The sequence below is a fragment of the Sitophilus oryzae genome, unplaced genomic scaffold (assembly GCF_002938485.1).
Source record: "Sitophilus oryzae breed Bouriz unplaced genomic scaffold, Soryzae_2.0 scaffold_1639_pilon_pilon, whole genome shotgun sequence".
Lineage (NCBI taxonomy): Eukaryota > Metazoa > Arthropoda > Insecta > Coleoptera > Curculionidae > Sitophilus > Sitophilus oryzae.
The window spans coordinates 2592546-2611313 of NW_022146324.1; the positions used below are offsets into that span (position 1 = coordinate 2592546).

Consider the following 18768-nt stretch of genomic DNA (forward strand, 5'->3'; position numbering starts at 1 on the left):
ATTCTAACCTACAAATATTTTCAGTTTGGATTTAATTTATTTTATAATTTCACATAAGTAAAATATATAATATAGTAGGCAACGAACAAATAAATATACTATAAATGGTAAAATTACTATAAACAATCGTAAAAGTTAACTTTTATCCAGCCTCATCGTACTGCGCATGAGCAAATATATATTTCTTATTTTATTTTATTTGACTGTATGAACGCACACAAATAAGAATTCCTTATTTCTTATTTTATTTTATTCTTATTTTATTTTATTTGGCTGTATGAACCCACCATTACTTATGAGCACCAGTCAAGGTAAAAGGTAACTGTCAAATGAAGTTGGCATTTAATAGTACTTAAATTAATAAGTTATTGAATATTGTAATAATACTATAATTAACCTTGTAATTGATTACTTTATTTTACTTTAATTCATATTAATTTGTATTTATAAATATATCTTTAAGATTTCCGATGTAGGAAAGAGTTTTCAATAATAATAAAGCACTAAATAGGTAAATTTCTGAAATGACAACTTCATTTGACAGTTATCTTTTACCTTGACTGGTCACTGCCGTTCTTTAAAAGATCAGCCTGGGGGCGGACTTTTGTTTACTTCATCAGCTGTACATACTTAGATATTGGGTTAGATTCCGTTTCATATTTTGTCGGTTGATTTTTGGTTTTAACTCTATGATTTTTGGTATTATTTATTATTGTAGTGCAAAAAGCTAATTATTTTGGTGTTTAAGTGACATAAACTACTACCAGATATATGGTCACTCTCGGTTTCGCATAAAAAAATAGAAAAATTGAAAAATTACACGTTGTGTAAGTGATTTAACCTAAAAGTGCCCATACATTTTTTACTCATCGTGATTTTTGTGTGTGTTTTTTAAGACTCTAACAATTCATCAATAAAGCTTAAGTGCAGTGTGTTTTTGGTGCTATGCCACATCTTTGTTGTGTTCCTGGTGGAAAGGATAGTTATACTAGGCAGCCTAAAGTGTCCGGAAGAGCAAGAAAAGTGGGTACAAGTTATAAATCAAGAGAATTCTATTGAAAATATCTTTAATAAATTTAAAAATAATATTCTCCCATGATGGTATTAATGAAAACTGGACAATTATGTTTATTTTATTCATATTGTGGAATCTCCACTCCAAGTGTTGTTGGTTCAGCTTCGATAGATTCAAACACGTAAGTAGGTATTATGATCTAGGGAAAAATAAAGAATATGTGTATTAAAGATCATGAAAAAGATTATTTATTTTGAGTTCAAATTTTAAAAAAGATTTTTGTAAAGACAAGACTGATACAGTTTAAAAGAAGAATGTGTTTTTGTTTGATAATATATAATGTATGTCAAGTTGTCAAGCATAACATATATTTTTGTTCAGTAATTTTTAATGAATAGTGTTGATTATTTATAATACCAAATTAATATCAAATATTTAAGTGATGGCTGAATACAATATGAATAAAATAACAATAAAATTGGTATATTTGCATAATACAAAATTAAGTTTTAAGAATAAAGGTGTTACTAAAAATACTAAGAAATTCATATTTCTTTGTTTTAATTGGTCTAATGTTATTTATAATTTACGTAAGAATTATACCGTATCATCGAAAAAAATCGGCGTCTAGTTGGCTTGGAAATGAACATCGATGACATACCCTAAATAACTGTACACATAAAATAATTAACTAGAATTTTACAATCTTGGAAAATTTGATATTCTTGAACCTTGTTTCTAAATATTCTAAATTTTTTGATTTTCTTGGGATTTAGGTTCGGGAAAAACGCTGATTAAGTTTTCATTTGGTTTTTCATTATTTTTATTTGGTTAAAAAAAAACGTTTCGGCTAACATTATAGCCTTCATCAGTGTTGTGTCATATGAAAAAAATAGTGTCGAATATAGTCCAAAAAATTACATATTAAATATTCACACCACACACATAATGTTTACTGCGTACTCCATAGAGAATGTAGATAATTTTAGTGTTAAGAATAATGATTTTAAAAAATATGTGGTCATCTTTTGATAAGTTTATATTAGTTTATTAATTGCAGTAAACATTATGAGGTGTGAATTATATTGTATATGTAATTTTTGGATTATATTCGACACTATTTTTCTCATATGACACAACACTGATGAAGGCTATAGTTAGCCGAAACGTTTTTTTAAACCAAATAAAATAATGAAACCCAAATGAAAACTTAAATCAGCGTTTTTCCCCGAACCTAAAAATCCCAAGAAAATCAAAAATTTTAGAATAATTTTACTTATAAAATGCCAGCGATCTTCATTTCATACCCATCGCTGACGCCTTTTTTTAGATAATATTGTATTATTTGTAAATATAATTTTTCGAACATTGATTCTTCCAAAATATACATATAAATTTTGTGAATGCAAATAATAATACATCACTATTAGTAGATATTGAATGTTTTTTGTTAAATTAGATCGATTTTCAAACCCCAAAATTTAAAATATATTTACATTTTACCCATTATCTTATGTACCTATACATTATTTGTACATTGTAAAACATTTGCTGCATTTGTATGGTTCATAGTTTATTTGCCAAAGTATTTATTACTATAAATAGGTATATATGTTGTAGTTATTAACTTTATATTATGTATATTTTATGTAAACTATATCATTTTTAAAATACAAACCAAAAATCTGAGGAATAATTTTGTTTTCCATGTATTCTACAACATATTTATTAATCCGTTATATCTAACTAGCGTGACGTCATAAATCTCGCCCGTAGGCTGATCTTTTAATAGAAGGCACTGGACTGGTGCTCATAAGTAAATACAGGGCCATAAGAAAGGAAAAATATTGAAAAAGAAATCGGCGATAACTCGTAAACGAGCTAATCAAAAATATATAAAGTTATTCTTTAGAATGTGGGTTTTAGTGCTCTTCAATAAACCTAAATACAATTATTCTCTAAAATAATTAGGGAAGCCATTAATTGACCCCATTAAAATTTACATGGGATTTCCTATGTCTCGTCCGACGATGCAACACCCGGTATAGTTACTGGACTTATTAGAGATTCAAATTTGAAACTATAGTGAGATTAGAGGTTGGAGCCATCGATATGTAATGTATGGACAAGCTATGTAAACCATCTTTAACATATTGCAAATTAATAGTAGAAGGAATGCTTTTAAAACGATGACATGGACATGGACAATACCGGTCAGAAAATTCTTCTATAGGTATATTTTCTGTGCTCAGCAGTCCCTATTTGCGGGATGTTTAGTTTAAGAACCGACAGCGGCATTTACTTTGAACTTACTCACATACTCATTTTTGTAAGCAAGTAGCTGTGTAGCTTTTACTCTTAAAACAGATTCAGATTCGTTTGTACTTTTGACCTATAAACTTATTAAGATCAAGAATAAAGTCCTGTTTAAAAAATTGAAGTTTATTATTTTCAATTTAAAAAGAACCATCAGGTACGAAAGACATAACTTAGATACAGCCAACTGAGCCAATGAAGACGAATTGGTATTCGTTGGTAACAGGAAAGAATTCGTTCAGCACATCGAATTTTAAAGCGAACAGTAAAGAATTTCACCAAATCCAAACAAATCTTCACCCGCCTTTAGATTCATTGAAAAATTGATATTTTTTAACTTTTTAAAACACAATAACACAACAATGATATAAGTGAAGTATGTTATAGATATCTGCACTATCCAAAAATCGATAGAGCAACTTGCCTGTATTAATTGTAGAGCTGCTTCCAATTCTTTGGAGAATTCCGTATCGCTGCTCTTCGAGTTGCTTTGGCTTTCGCTGGTGCTCAATGGCGACGTGACGCTCGGTGGTTCCTTCTTGCTCACAATCGCCCTTTGAAGTTCCTTCATCAAGGACGCGTACTGCACCGGTTCCACTACCTGGGGACTAACCGCCTCCACCCTTCGCATCATACCGCCCTGGGACCCCTGGTACTGGGTCATTTCTTCCTCTTCTTGGCTCTTGCTGCTCACCGCTGTATTCAGTCTAAGGAAAAAATAAAATAATTCTCTAAGTTTTGTAATTAATTCGTAATATAAAGTTTAAATTGATTTTTTTTTGTTTCGATGGTTGTCGGAAACTATAACAGAAGACAGAAGCAGTAATATATTTTTAACAGTAGGATGACTTTTACTGACCTTGATCTGTAGATTTGTGGCTCGGTCAACTTTTCCAAGTACTCGTAGATGGGTGGATTGACGGGCGCCGGGTTGTAGTTGCTCAGGCTCACTTGACTCGAGCTGGCCGATAAGATGACCGGCGACGCTGACCTGGAGAAGCTCTTCATGTGGCAGAGCTTTCTGTCGCTGTTGCTGGTGCTGTCATCCGATGCCTCCTCGATATGCACCACCGGGTTATCAATTAGGTGCGTAACTGGACAAAAGATGGAAAACATTCTATTAGACAAATGGTATAGATCTCATATACAGGGTGTCCCAATAGTCCGTGGACATAGAACTACTACGTATTTTTAGAATCAAAGTAAGTTCAGTGTACACAATTTACCTCTATACAAAAGTGCTTCGTTTCTCCGCTAGAGGGCATCAAATTTTAAAAAATCAACATATTTTTTCAGATATTTTAAGAACATTTATTCCGATTTGAATGAGATTTTGGGTGTCTATGTTATGTTAAGCGCTCTAACATTTGGCTTTCACAAAAATAAAAAAAAAGTACGGGAATGGTGAAAACTACCCCCATCCCTACACAAATTTTAGTATAAATATTTTCCAACTCCACCGACGACAATTTTTTTTTCGTAAAATGGTCCCTCTAGTATTTACTACATTTTTTGTCTCTTGTAAAAAAACGCTACATCGCATAGTTTTTGTGAAAAATTTTTTTGGAGAATTTATTTTTCCAAAGCAGACGTACAAAATAAACAGGGAGTTACAATATTCCGCGAATATAGAACAACTACGCATTTTTTGGATCAAAACAAGTTAATTGCACATAATAATAGCTGCCGTATATAGCTCCAGTATAATAGCGTTTAACGCCTTGGGAGTAGTAAGGTACAGCTTGCCATGCTAAGGCACAGCATATAAAACAAGTTCTATATGCTGTGCTAGAGCCGTTCGGTATACAAGGAAGGTAATGTGGCTAGCAGAGTTGTTAAACTACACGTAGTAACTAATAAACTACGTTTACTATATGTCACAAGTAGTTTTTTAAATGTCGAGCAGTAAATGTGTAGTTTATGTAACTAATGTAGTTTTTTTAAATAACAGTGAAAACATAACCTATAAACTTTGTTTGTTGATCAATTTAAAGAAATAAAAAATCTATATTTTGTGAATTTGTTCCTTATTATGTGATATTTTTGTACTTATAGTAGTTAAAAATGCTTGGAAGACGTCGATGGAGACATCGACGTCTTCCAACTGGGAAGAGAGGAATTATGAAGTTGTGCCTTTAGATGTAAAAAATCATATATTCTCCTGGAGAATTTCTCCATAAGAATTTATAGTTTATTTTGTGTTCAATGTTACTTTGTATTTCGTAGAAAATACACTTTTGTTGAAAAAAAATTGTCTTTTTTTCTGATGTTGTTTAACTTATACAAATATAATATAACTTCATACTTCCATGATAAGAATTTGGCTTGATTTTTGTTTAAAGTCTAAATTGTTTATGTTATACTATATTCTTGTAGGTAGTTTTTGAAGGTAGTTTTGAAAATTTTAAAACGTAGTTAATACAAAAAACTACGCGTAGTTTTTGGCGTAGTTTTTTTGCTTCATAAACTACTTAACAACCCTGGTGGCAAGTACTACGCTTCAACCCCCTATTACCTCAGGATTGTGAATTCCAAGTACTCATTTAAGGCTGAGTCGACCTAAAAAAAAATATTTTATTAAAAATAGTCGGCTGATGAACTGCCGGCTGTAGAATTCGAACCCACAACCTTTAGATTGGTAGACGAGAGCTGTAGTACCGCTACGCCACCGGGCACCCAATTTGTGATACTAACATAAAATTCTATGTTTCGCCAACCAGATTATTAGAGCATAATAGATTTTATGCGCCTCTTTAGCTTGATGTGACAAAAAAAAAGATCAGACCACCGGAAAGTTGCCTATACCGTAGCGGCATCTAAATTGCACTTTTGAATATCTGATTTATAATTGCATTAGCGAGACACCTTGCGGTATATTTGGTAAGCTCAAGAAGACCTCCAGGAACACCTGTTTTCAAGATCTTTTTCAAGTAGCACGAATGATTGTAGAAATAATGCATATCAAAGATTATTCTTTTCAAGTAGCACGAGTATTTTTTTTTGTATTTTACTAAGAGTGAGTCCCAGGTGGGACCCTCCACTGAGGCCGCGAGGGCCTAAGTAGCACGAGTGCTTGTACAAATAATGCGTGCCAAAGATTCTTTTTAAAGATTAATACTGACCTTCCTTTACTGTAGACCCGTTTTGAAGGCCGCCGGGCCTGCCCAGTGGATTTTTGGGTGTTCCATTCTGGAGAATTCGCAGGTACGGCGCCTCATTTGCCCCGGCGGACCCATTGGAACACCCGGCGTTCTCCGCGTCGAACACCCAACTTTGTGCGTAAGCGTCGTACACTTGTGCGGGTTTGGTTGATTTAGACTGAAAAAAATACAAAACATATTATATAGCTTGTCTTCTTAATACAAAAACAGGGAGATTCTAAGTGTAAAAATGTATTAATATTATGTAAGTCCTAAATGGCTCTTGGCGTAATGAGATATTATTTGTAACTCTTTTTATGCTTTTACAAATATCTAAGGTTCCTGATTTCTTGCTGTCAAGACTCAACGGTAACTAACTGGCGAACCAACGCAGATGAATGAATAAACAAGGCATATGTTGCCCTCTACACATGTAAATAAATGATACGTAAGTGGAGACTCCAATCAAGTATGGCTAAATGAAAATATATTGCCATAGTGCGATCAATTCTCACATATGGATCCCTGGTACGGTGGCCAGCTTTGGAGAAGGCAACCAATCTTTCCAAGCTTGGAAAGGGGCAGAGGAGTGCGCCCATAGATACTTTAAACGTGTTCCGCCATCTTCTCCCATAAGGCATAACATGGTATCCTTATGCGATCCCGTAAGGCAAGCATGCTAAGGCTTTAACCTGTAATAAATAGAACAGTAAAGTAAAGATTTGAAGTTAACGTCTCCTTTTTGCTGCCAGGGCTAATCTGGACGGGGCCTACTTTGTTTACGCGGAATCCGAACAGCGGTCTTCGGCCATATCATGGTCAATGGCCTACAGACTTTGCAAGTGTCTAAATCGACCTTTACTCACGAGATATCCGATCTCATCCGGCCTCGAAGCGGCGTGAATGAGCAGTGTGTCAATAGATTTTACACTTTTGCCTTGGACAATAGCACGATACAGAGTTTCGAACCGGTCATCCGTCCATCCACTAGTATCGCCTTACGTCACTTAACTTCGGTGTTCTAATTGGAACCGGTGTTTCGACGTAGCTGGGCCGTTGCCTAATAATAAATAGAACAATCAGGCTGAGAGAAACTGGTTGTGGGACGGAGAAACCCTATGGTAGAATGTAGAATGTTTAGGAGAGGGGTTAATCATAACACGACCTTACAGATCTATTGTGTGTTCCTCTTTCTTGAGTTATAACGAGTTATAACTCATCATACAGTCTCAGGGCTTTGACAAAAGTCAGTATCTGAGACGGCTCCGCAGAGGCTAGCTCTCCATCCTCGACATCACCCGTACCACAGTTCATGGCAGGAACGGTCAACCTCAGATACGGATACCTAGAAACTCAGAGACTCTAGTTGTCACTCATACTCAGAGAATCACGACTCAAGTTGCGGGGTTTCCTATCAAAAATAAAATTAGTATTCAATCCGTTCCGAGTGTGAGAGGTTCGTTTATTTAGAGTGCTTAATTTACAATGTCTAGTTGCAGGAGTGATGATGATATAATTATTCAATATTATTATTACCGTCGCAGAAGAAGAACAGTGAGAAAATACTGGTTACATCCTTATATCGAAAGGAACAGAAGAATCCTTTCAGCTTATAATTAAATAATACTGGAAAATTTTCCACTTCGGCCACAAACTTTAAATTAAATGCTTGTTCACTCACAGCTGAGAGAAGGATACTAAGCAACTAAGCAACTGGTGCCGCGGGTCTCCGTCTGAGCGCCACCACATAATTACATATGACAATGTGATGAGAGATTTGAGTATCCCCTTGTGAGTAGTGCCTTAAGGTCATAGAAGTATTCTTGGAAGATATACCGAAAGCTATCAATGTTGGACCATCATTCCATAACTGTTGGAGACTAAAAAACTATTGCAGGAATTTGACATTGCGCTATTTACTGATGGATCTAAGATGTGTGATCTGATGTTGACGATATGATATTCCATTCTAATTAAAAAACTCTAAGTAGGTATATTTAAGAGCACTGTTTAGATTTACTTAATAATCGAGATGGTAGATTATCCTTTTATAAATATGGTGCAATTGTCAAGTAATTATAATTATTACAGAAATAAAGATGACTAAAATTGTTGAATAGGTGCTTTAAGAGAGACTAAATAAAATAAACTGGCTTGGTTTTACATGAGATCTCACAACTTTTTATAGTGGAAGAATTGTGTTGCCAGACTTGACATTTTTTTACATTCTATGTTTTTGATGAGATCTTTTATACATACTAGTTTTACAAATAACAGCAAATATCTTAAAATTTTAACGATACCAAAGCCATGAAAATAAAAAGTAAGGGATAAGGGTAAGTGTAAAATGGCACAGTAAAATAAATACTCTTTAAAAAACTCACCATGTATAAATTTAAAATATCTATAAACCCTTTTATCACTTATATCGATCGAAACATCAAATAATTTTAATAAAATGTAACAAGTAAAATAAAAACCGTTGCATCGAACAACTGAAACAAAACGACTGAAAGCCTACATATTCTGACGACCGAGTATGCATTTTCTATATTCTCTGATAACCACTGACCTAAAGGTAGTTATTTTACCTGGGTGAAAATAGCTTTCGACAACAAAGTAAAATACAGTTGTTATCACTGCACTACGTTAAGTTATATAGCGGAGAACCATATTGTACTCAGTGACCCAGCCATATTGGTTTTTGGGTTAAAGAAAAACTTGAGGAAATGATTACATGGACGCTAATGACAGCTTTATTATCAAATGAAATGTAAGATACTGGAAATTGTGTTTGCATGTAGTATAAGTTAATTAAACAAATTAACTTCCTAATGTGATTCGAAGAAAAATAGAACATTTTTGTTGTTTATTTAACAAAAAAGTAAACGTGTTTACTAATAAATGTAATGTATAAATAATATTACCTTGAAATATATTTAGCGCATATGCGGATAACAATGACAATTTTTCACACATTTAACCATTTCGTAGAAAAATAAAAGTATTGTTTTGAATTTTGAGTGTTGAAAAAAGTGAAGTATTCGATATATTTTTTTTTAAATCAATTATTTTTTAGTTAATTGCATATATTTAATAAATACCTATGTAGCGGAAAGCGGAAGTATACCGGGTGCATCTGAAAAGTGGTTCACCCCTATAACTTTTTTATTTTTTCAAATAAAAATTCGAGATTTGGTATGTTAGCATATGACATAAATTACGATTGATTGACGCTATTCAATTGTTTTCGATCACTTCCACCACTTTCACATTCCATGTTTCACCGGAAATGACTACAACTTTTGATTTTTAAATAGCACCCTCGGTATTTTGTTACTTTATTCGATACAAAATGACACTCTGAATAGAATGACATAACATATGTCAACTTTTGATATTTTTGAATATGGTTTATTTGAAATTGTAACATGCGATTCATAACGACAATTTGACTCGAACTACCAAGTGTGTGGTACCAAATTATTCGTAAAAAAATGTTTTTTCAAATATGCTAATGAGCCACCCCTGTTCCATTTGAAAAAATTGAGATACGATTAAAAATACGATTTGGGCATCTTTTAACCGGCCATAACAAGATACGAAAAACATTATACCATCAAATCTATTTTTCCAATTTTTAGATTGAAATTTAAAATACAGTTTTTTTAAAGAAAAATGTCAAAAGTTGACATATGACATGCTATTATATTCAAAGTGTCATTTTCTATTGAATAAAGTAGAAATATGTATACCGAGAGTCCCATTTAAAAATCAAAAGTTGTAGTCATTTCCGGTGAAACAGGAAGTGACCATAAACAATTGAATACGTCAATCAGTCCTAATTTATGTCACATACTAACACACCAAATCTCGTTTTTTATCTGAAAAAATAAAAAACTTATAGAGCCACTTTTGAGACGCACACGGTATGTATAGAACAATCAACAATGATTGAAATACCGTATGATCGAATAAAACGGCGTCAGCGATGGCTATGAAATGAAGATCGCTGTCATTTTATATGTAAATTTATATGGGAAATGTCATCGATCGTCATTTCATGGCCATCGCTGACGCCGGCACCGTTTTTATTCGATCATACGGTACTTGTAACATTGGGTCACAGGATTTTCGATTAGTGATTGGAACTGATGTTAGGTTTGTTCTCACAGCTGTAATGGTGCGTTTAGACCTGAGCACGCACGAGCTGAGCGTGCGCGCACGGCATTCGTTCGCGCTCTCGGCTCCGTTCAAATTAACTTATTTTTCGACGAATGAAGTGATACATTTGTGCGCGCACAGCAGAGTTGTGTTGGCGAAAATAATGGACGACCAAGAAATAGCCGAGGCTGCAGTCATTGTTATGCACAGCTTAATTATTAAAAAGAAGAAAAATCGATAACATCGTCGCTGGTGACAAACCCAAATTTTTAGAAATCGATATAATTTACTGCAACAACTTAGTGTCTGAGGAGGGCTATGATCAGTTCAAAAACTTTACAAGAATGACCAGGCCCGACTTTGAATATTTACAAAATTTAATAACACCAAAAATTACGAACAAAAGATACAAATTTTAGAATAGCAATTTCATTAATATCGATATATTCAATATTAATTTTATTTACAAGGTTTTGCCATGCGATATATTTTTTTGATTTTTTAATAATACAAAGAATGTTTAACATCCCATAATATAGGCAAATTTTCATATTTTTCAATTAATAATAACGAAGATTCATTGATCCACTCCATAATTTTAATAAAGAAAACGAAAAAAAATTACACACGCACGAACGAACGCAGATAAAACAAATTGCCGGTCCAAATTGAGCGTTCGCGCACACATAAAATCGCTTTGAGCACGAACCAAAAACCGGCACCAGACGGCTCACGATCGCGGCTGCTCGCGCACAGAGAGATTCAGAGTGAGCGTGCGCGCACAGCCGTTTACACTTGAGCATTCGCGGAGGATCAGTGCGTGCGTGCTCAAGTCTAAACGCACCATAAGATACATATTTCCAACAGATAATCATGCGCAATAGGGTAAAACGCGTTCGCACAGAAATTTTTGATTGGTTTCTAACCAACAGTACGCTGTTCAGACAGAAAATTCTGATTGTTAGCTGACAGTCAGACCTGTTTTTGGATCTTTTGCAAGTAAAGTGTCCGGCGCATGCGTATTGCGACCCAACGTCATTACTTGGTAAACTGAACCTACAAAACGTGTGTTGTTTTTGTTTAGTGTTTTTTTCTTCAAAAAATAAAGAAAAGAAATGAGCGATTTTGAATCTTCCGAAGAATTTGAGGCGTCCGAATTTTCGGATACAGACACAGACCTAGAAGAGTTGATGGAGGAACAGGTCAGACCCAAGAATCAAAATTACAAAACATTAAAGAACAAAACCAAAAACATTAAAAGATGTCTTTGGTTAATTCCCTGTTCGTTTTCTTCTTTATTCGGTATTACGTAGGAGTTAAAATTAGTGGTATTATTAGATCAAAAAGAAGAGTAGGGGATTCGCTGTTCTCACAGACAGTTTGAAATCGATCAGAAACTGCATTATTTGAGACCTGCGCATTAACACCCGTTTGGAAGAAGTCACAAACATGTCATAAACATGTTGGAAAGACGCTGTGAGAACAAATCTGTTAAAACAAATTATATCGTCCGAAAAATTATGTCAATTTTTGGCGTTTCTATATATTCTTAAAAAATTAACAAGTTTTGACTTTGTTATTTGTGAACTCGATATATTTTTCAACGTGAAAAATTACAAAAAATATATACAAAATCACAGCTTATTTTCATCCCGGGGTTGAAAACAAAGTTAGAAATTGAATGTAATCGACAAAGTAACTTTTAATAAGTACTGAATGGCAATTTTGAGTACCGTTTAATTATTTATTAAGTATCAGAAACGTATAGTTAGGTTAGGTTAGGTTAGGTTGCTGGGGTATGGGATCATGTTTGATCCCTCACTCCTTGGGCCCATTGCGATACCCCTGCATTGTTGTACCAAACCTTCCTCTCATTCTTTCTTTGCGTTAAAGCACTTCCAGCTCTTTGCAAAGTTCCCGATGTCGCTGATGTGGGCTTCTGCTACTTCCTCTAGTCCCTCCAAAAAACCTAGCCCTAAAGTTTTAAAGCGTCAGTATTCCAGTGCCGGACAGTGGCACAGCAGCTCTGCCGTCGGCAGTTAAAAGGCGGCAAGTGAATTTTTTTCAATTTTGAGATTTTTGCATTTTTAGACTAATGTGACCCTACTCTATCTAAATATTCAAAAATATTTTTGAAAAATATTTTTTTTCTACGATTTTTGAAATTTGAAAAAAGCGGCAAGTGACATAACGTCACCATTTTGGAAGTAAAAAGGCGGCAAGTGTAAATATTTAAGTTAAAAGGCGGCATTCTTGCAAATATGCCATTTATATTTAAAAAATGATGACGTAATGATGCATATTATGTAGTAAAAAGGCGGCATTAGACAGTAATTGCTCTATTCCTAAAAGATGGATATCAAATACGTCATAAAACTTGAAGTTAAGGCGGCATTGTTTAATACCACCCTATTCGTTAAATAAGATCGTGAAAGACGTCACGAAACTTGTAGTAAAAAAGCGGTATGTGACTATTGCGCCCTTTTTTAACGGTCAAAATTACCACGCGGACTTTGACGCGGACGTAGATTTGGTAGTAAGAAGGCGGTATATTTCGCGAGAGATGAATTAGTCGATTGAGAATCCAGGCACGCATGGCATTTTTCGGCTTATATAAAGTGATTAATAATAGTAATAGTGATTGGGCTTTTGTGCAAAGGTAAGCTTTTAAACTATTTTTATAGGTATTTTAGATTATTATATATTATTTATTATTCAATACATATTTATATGATGGATTTGTAGCTAATTTTGTGTCATGTGTTAACAAAATATAAATTTCACCCCTGAAATTAAAACAAAATAGTTAGAATTAGTAAAATTTATCAATAATTAAGTATTATTAATTAAATTAAGTATCATTAATTAAATAAGTACTATTATAGTGCCTGAATAAGTTTTTCTTTTAAATGGTACATCAATATATTTACAAATATATTTATGAGTTATCTTAATGTTTAATTGTTTCATATTCATATTTCGAATTACTTAGCAATAAATAAATTATTTATTTTATTTATTGAAGAAGAGATTTTTCACTCATCCATTAATTTTTTTTTATTTTAAGCGTAATTTAGAGCCAGCAAAAATATATATATTATAAAAATGAAAACTTTGCTATTATTTCTTTAATTTGGATACTATAGTGTATCGATCAGAAGTGTAAATTTGTTTTTGGGTTTTAGAAGAGGCATTGGCGTATCCTCTTGCTTAAAACAAAAAAAAAGCAGACACCAAACTAGAGGTGTGTCGGGATTTCAGTAATCAGTACTTTGTAACAGATACTCGACTGACGTAACTGTAATCGTTACTGACATTCAAAAATACTGATTACAGATATTTGTTATTTTATTGGGTAAAGTGATAATTGTCAATGTATCTGTTTTGAATAGTGAATCGATACCATTTCTGACCATTTAGCAGAAAATACTATGAATAGCCTTCTGTCACAAATATTTCATAGGTAGGTGCACAGGTAGGTGTTAAGTAAAATACTGTTCAATAGACTCAATAGACGTTTCTGATTGTGTTAACTCTGCATGGATATTTAATGAAGTGTCGGCAACTAGGCAACTAGCAATACGATTTCTGTCTATATAAAGTATGAATATTTATTGAAAGATCGGCAACCCGGTTAACGATAACCTATTGTAGGCCAATGATTTTATCTTTGTTGGAAATTTGTGTATTTAACAATATGACACCCATTTTAATGCTACTCGTATCATTTAGAAATTAATAAAAAATAACGACGGGCATAAAATGCTTAATTGTTGTTACAACTTTTATTTCAAAGCAGTACTTACAATCAGTATTTGTAATCAGTATTTGTACTCAGTACCGAAAAGTATCTGTGACGGTTGTAACGGTTACTTGAAAGTAACCACTTACGCCACCTCTACACCAAACTAGCGCCGGATGCAAAGATTTTTGAGGTGGCACTTCCCAATTAACCATTTTTGTTATATCTCTTAGTAAAACAACAAAAAGAACTCTCTAGTTTATAAAATGGCCGCAGGCAAACAAAAAATGCATGACAATATATACAGAACAATCCATTATAGACTACCCTGTTATACCTAAAATTATTCCTTTTACTATATAACTGTTATCATAAAACTACTTAAAATTTGCAAGATGACTATTAATTTAAAAAATAAACTGTGTTTAATAAATAGATGTTACTTAAAACTTATCTTTTTTAAGTTAAAACCTTAACATATTTTACTTGATTCTAAATAGCGGCACGTCAAAGGTTTTGCAGTTAAAAGGCGGCATTTGAACAGTTTTTTGTCGCTTACCGCCTTTTAACTTCAACTTCTTACTGTATTCAATACAGAAAAAGAAGCAAGAATGAATTAACCAACATTTTTTAAACAAAACTTGCTCTATTGTCTAAAAATACCTCTAAATAACTAAATATAGTATATCCCATTAGTGTTGAACAATAAAATCGAATGTATATATTCTTAAGCCCCATACTCACACTTCGCTCCTTCCTCGCCTTGCTTCCTCGCGTTACTTCCTCGCGTTCCTTCGTCCCTTCGCTTCCTTCCTTCGTCTATTCGATGCTTGGAAATTAGTCAGTTATGCAACAACACACCACAAACTATTTTTAATATAGCAGCTACATGTTTAATACGAAATATCTAGTAACCTCTAAAATTTTAAAAAATCCGAAAGGCGCATAATTTTTATTTCATAAAACTGCAATTCTTTGTCGTGTCAAAATTAAATTGATTTTAATATATATTTTTTTTAATAAATCTGAATATATCAGTATCATATACAAGGTATATCAGTATGAATGTACAAGGCGAGTCAACAATAGAGTAAAGTTTATTATGTAATTTATATCGATACCATGAAATATGACATACTAATTAAACGTTAATGATGTCAATCCCCATTTCTTCAGATATTTTTGTAAAGGCATCATGCATATTTCTATTTTTTTTTATTTTTGTCGCTACGATTACTAAATATGGACATGCATTTTTTTACAAATATGAAGACAATATTGTTTTTTCTTCCATTTTTAGACTATTGTGTGTGAATTATTTTTTATCGACTGGCGATTGCTAGATGTACAGGATGTCCCGTTCATGTGACCCTTTTATGGGGTTTCTGGTTTATGAGTAGAGATATAAAGATACAAAGTTTACATCATTGTTCTACTTATTATGAGACTAAATATGTGTACATAAAGAAATAAAGAAATAACTTTGAACTAAGAAGGCTAGGATAAATATGTATTTATCCTAGCCTTCTTAGTTCAAAAGTTATTTCTTTCTTTCTTTAACTTTATATTTAGTCTTAATTAGTAGAACATTTTGCATTTTTCGATAACCTTTTATATCTCGACTATCTTATAACTTATCGAAAAAACACAAACAGGGTGGGTGATCCTGTACGGTGGGTAATCGCCAGTCGAGATAAAAAAAATCTGGGTATATATAATACCTGTAGTCGTAGCGACAAAAATAAAAAAATAGAAATAATATCCATAATTTTAATAAAATATTCCGACGACGGCATAGTAAATACCCGGTATAATGCCGCGAATAGAAAGTATACCAATATATAATATCTTCAATATAAATTATATATATATATATATATATATGTATACTCGCCTTGTATATATATATATATATATATATATATATATATATATATATATATATATATAAAAATATATATATATAAATTCAATTTTATATTTAACACGCAAAGAATTGCAGTTTTATGAAATAAAAATTATGCGCCTTTCGGATTTTTTAAAATTTTAGAGGTTACTAGATATTTCGTATTAAACATGTAGCTGCTATATTAAAAATAGTTTGTGGTGTGTTGTTGCATAACTGACTAATTTCCAAGCATCGAATAGACGAAGGAAGGAAGCGAAGGGACGAAGGAACGCGAGGAAGTAACGCGAGGAAGCAAGGCGAGGAAGGAGCGAAGTGTGAGTATGGGGCTTAAGAATATATACATTCGATTTTATTGTTCAACACTAAATGGATATACTATATTTAGTTATTTATAGGTATTTTTAGACAATAGAGCCAGTTTTGTTTAAAAAAATGTTGGTTAATTCTTTCTTGCTTCGTTTTCTGTATTGAATACAGTAAGAAGTTGAAGTTAAAAGGCGGTAAGCGACAAAAAACTGTTCAAATGCCGCCTTTTAACTGCAAAACCTTTGACGTGCCGCTATTTAGAATCAAGTAAAATATGTTAAGGTTTTAACTTAAAAAAGATAAGTTTTAAGTAACATCTATTTATTAAACACAGTTATATTTTAAATTAATAGTCATCTTGCAAATTTTAAGTAGTTTTATGATAACAGTTATATAGTAAAAGGAATAATTTTAGGTATAACAGGGTAGTCTATAATGGATTGTTCTGTATATATTGTCATGCATTTTTGTTTGCCTGCGGCCATTTTATAAACTAGAGAGTTCTTTTGTTGTTTTACTAAGAGATATAACAAAAATGGTTAATTGGGAAGTGCCACCTCAAAAATCTTTGCATCCGGCGCTAGTTTGGTGTAGAGGTGGCGTAAGTGGTTACTTTCAAGTAACCGTTACAACCGTCACAGATACTTTTCGGTACTGAGTACAAATACTGATTACAAATACTGATTGTAAGTACTGCTTTGAAATAAAAGTTGTAACAACAATTAAGCATTTTATGCCCGTCGTTATTTTTTATTAATTTCTAAATGATACGAGTAGCATTAAAATGGGTGTCATATTGTTAAATACACAAATTTCCAACAAAGATAAAATCATTGGCCTACAATAGGTTATCGTTAACCGGGTTGCCGATCTTTCAATAAATATTCATACTTTATATAGACAGAAATCGTATTGCTAGTTGCCGACACTTCATTAAATATCCATGCAGAGTTAACACAATCAGAAACGTCTATTGAGTCTATTGAACAGTATTTTACTTAACACCTACCTGTGCACCTACCTATGAAATATTTGTGACAGAAGGCTATTCATAGTATTTTCTGCTAAATGGTCAGAAATGGTATCGATTCACTATTCAAAACAGATACATTGACAATTATCACTTTACCCAATAAAATAACAAATATCTGTAATCAGTATTTTTGAATGTCAGTAACGATTACAGTTACGTCAGTCGAGTATCTGTTACAAAGTACTGATTACTGAAATCCCCGACACACCTCTAGTTTGGTGTCTGCTTTTTTTTGTTTTAAGCAAGAGGATACGCCAATGCCTCTTCTAAAACCCAAAAACAAATTTACACTTCTGATCGATACACTATAGTATCCAAATTAAAGAAATAATAGCAAAGTTTTCATTTTTATAATATATATATTTTTGCTGGCTCTAAATTACGCTTAAAATAAAAAAAAAATTAATGGATGAGTGAAAAATCTCTTCTTCAATAAATAAAATAAATAATTTATTTATTGCTAAGTAATTCGAAATATGAATATGAAACAATTAAACATTAAGATAACTCATAAATATATTTGTAAATATATTGATGTACCATTTAAAAGAAAAACTTATTCAGGCACTATAATAGTACTTATTTAATTAATGATACTTAATTTAATTAATAATACTTAATTATTGATAAATTTTACTAATTCTAACTATTTTGTTTTAATTTCAGGGTGAAATTTATATTTTGTTAACACATGACACAAAATTAGCTACAAATCCATCATATAAATATGTATTGAATAATAAATAATATATAATAATCTAAAATACCTATAAAAATAGTTTAAAAGCTTACCTTTGCACAAAAGCCCAATCACTATTACTATTATTAATCACTTTATATAAGCCGAAAAATGCCATGCGTGCCTGGATTCTCAATCGACTAATTCATCTCTCGCGAAATATACCGCCTTCTTACTACCAAATCTACGTCCGCGTCAAAGTCCGCGTGGTAATTTTGACCGTTAAAAAGGGCGCAATAGTCACATACCGCTTTTTACTACAAGTTTCGTGACGTCTTTCACGATCTTATTTAACGAATAGGGTGGTATTAAACAATGCCGCCTTAACTTCAAGTTTTATGACGTATTTGATATCCATCTTTTAGGAATAGAGCAATTACTGTCTAATGCCGCCCTTTTACTAC

The 18768-nt window shown here is 32.6% G+C and overlaps 1 protein-coding gene across 1 annotated transcript in view; it reads right to left on the reverse strand.

The window, feature by feature from the left end:
* The window catches only part of LOC115880601 (serine-rich adhesin for platelets-like), a 189245-nt gene that overhangs the window by 5982 nt on the left and 164495 nt on the right, over positions 1-18768 (reverse strand). The window contains exons 5-7 of the mRNA XM_030897874.1: positions 6454-6649; positions 4191-4425; positions 3756-4038 (exon numbers count right to left, since the gene is read on the reverse strand). Of these exons, the coding sequence (XP_030753734.1) occupies positions 3756-4038; positions 4191-4425; positions 6454-6649 (714 nt within the window). The remainder of the gene's footprint in view (positions 1-3755; positions 4039-4190; positions 4426-6453; positions 6650-18768) is intronic.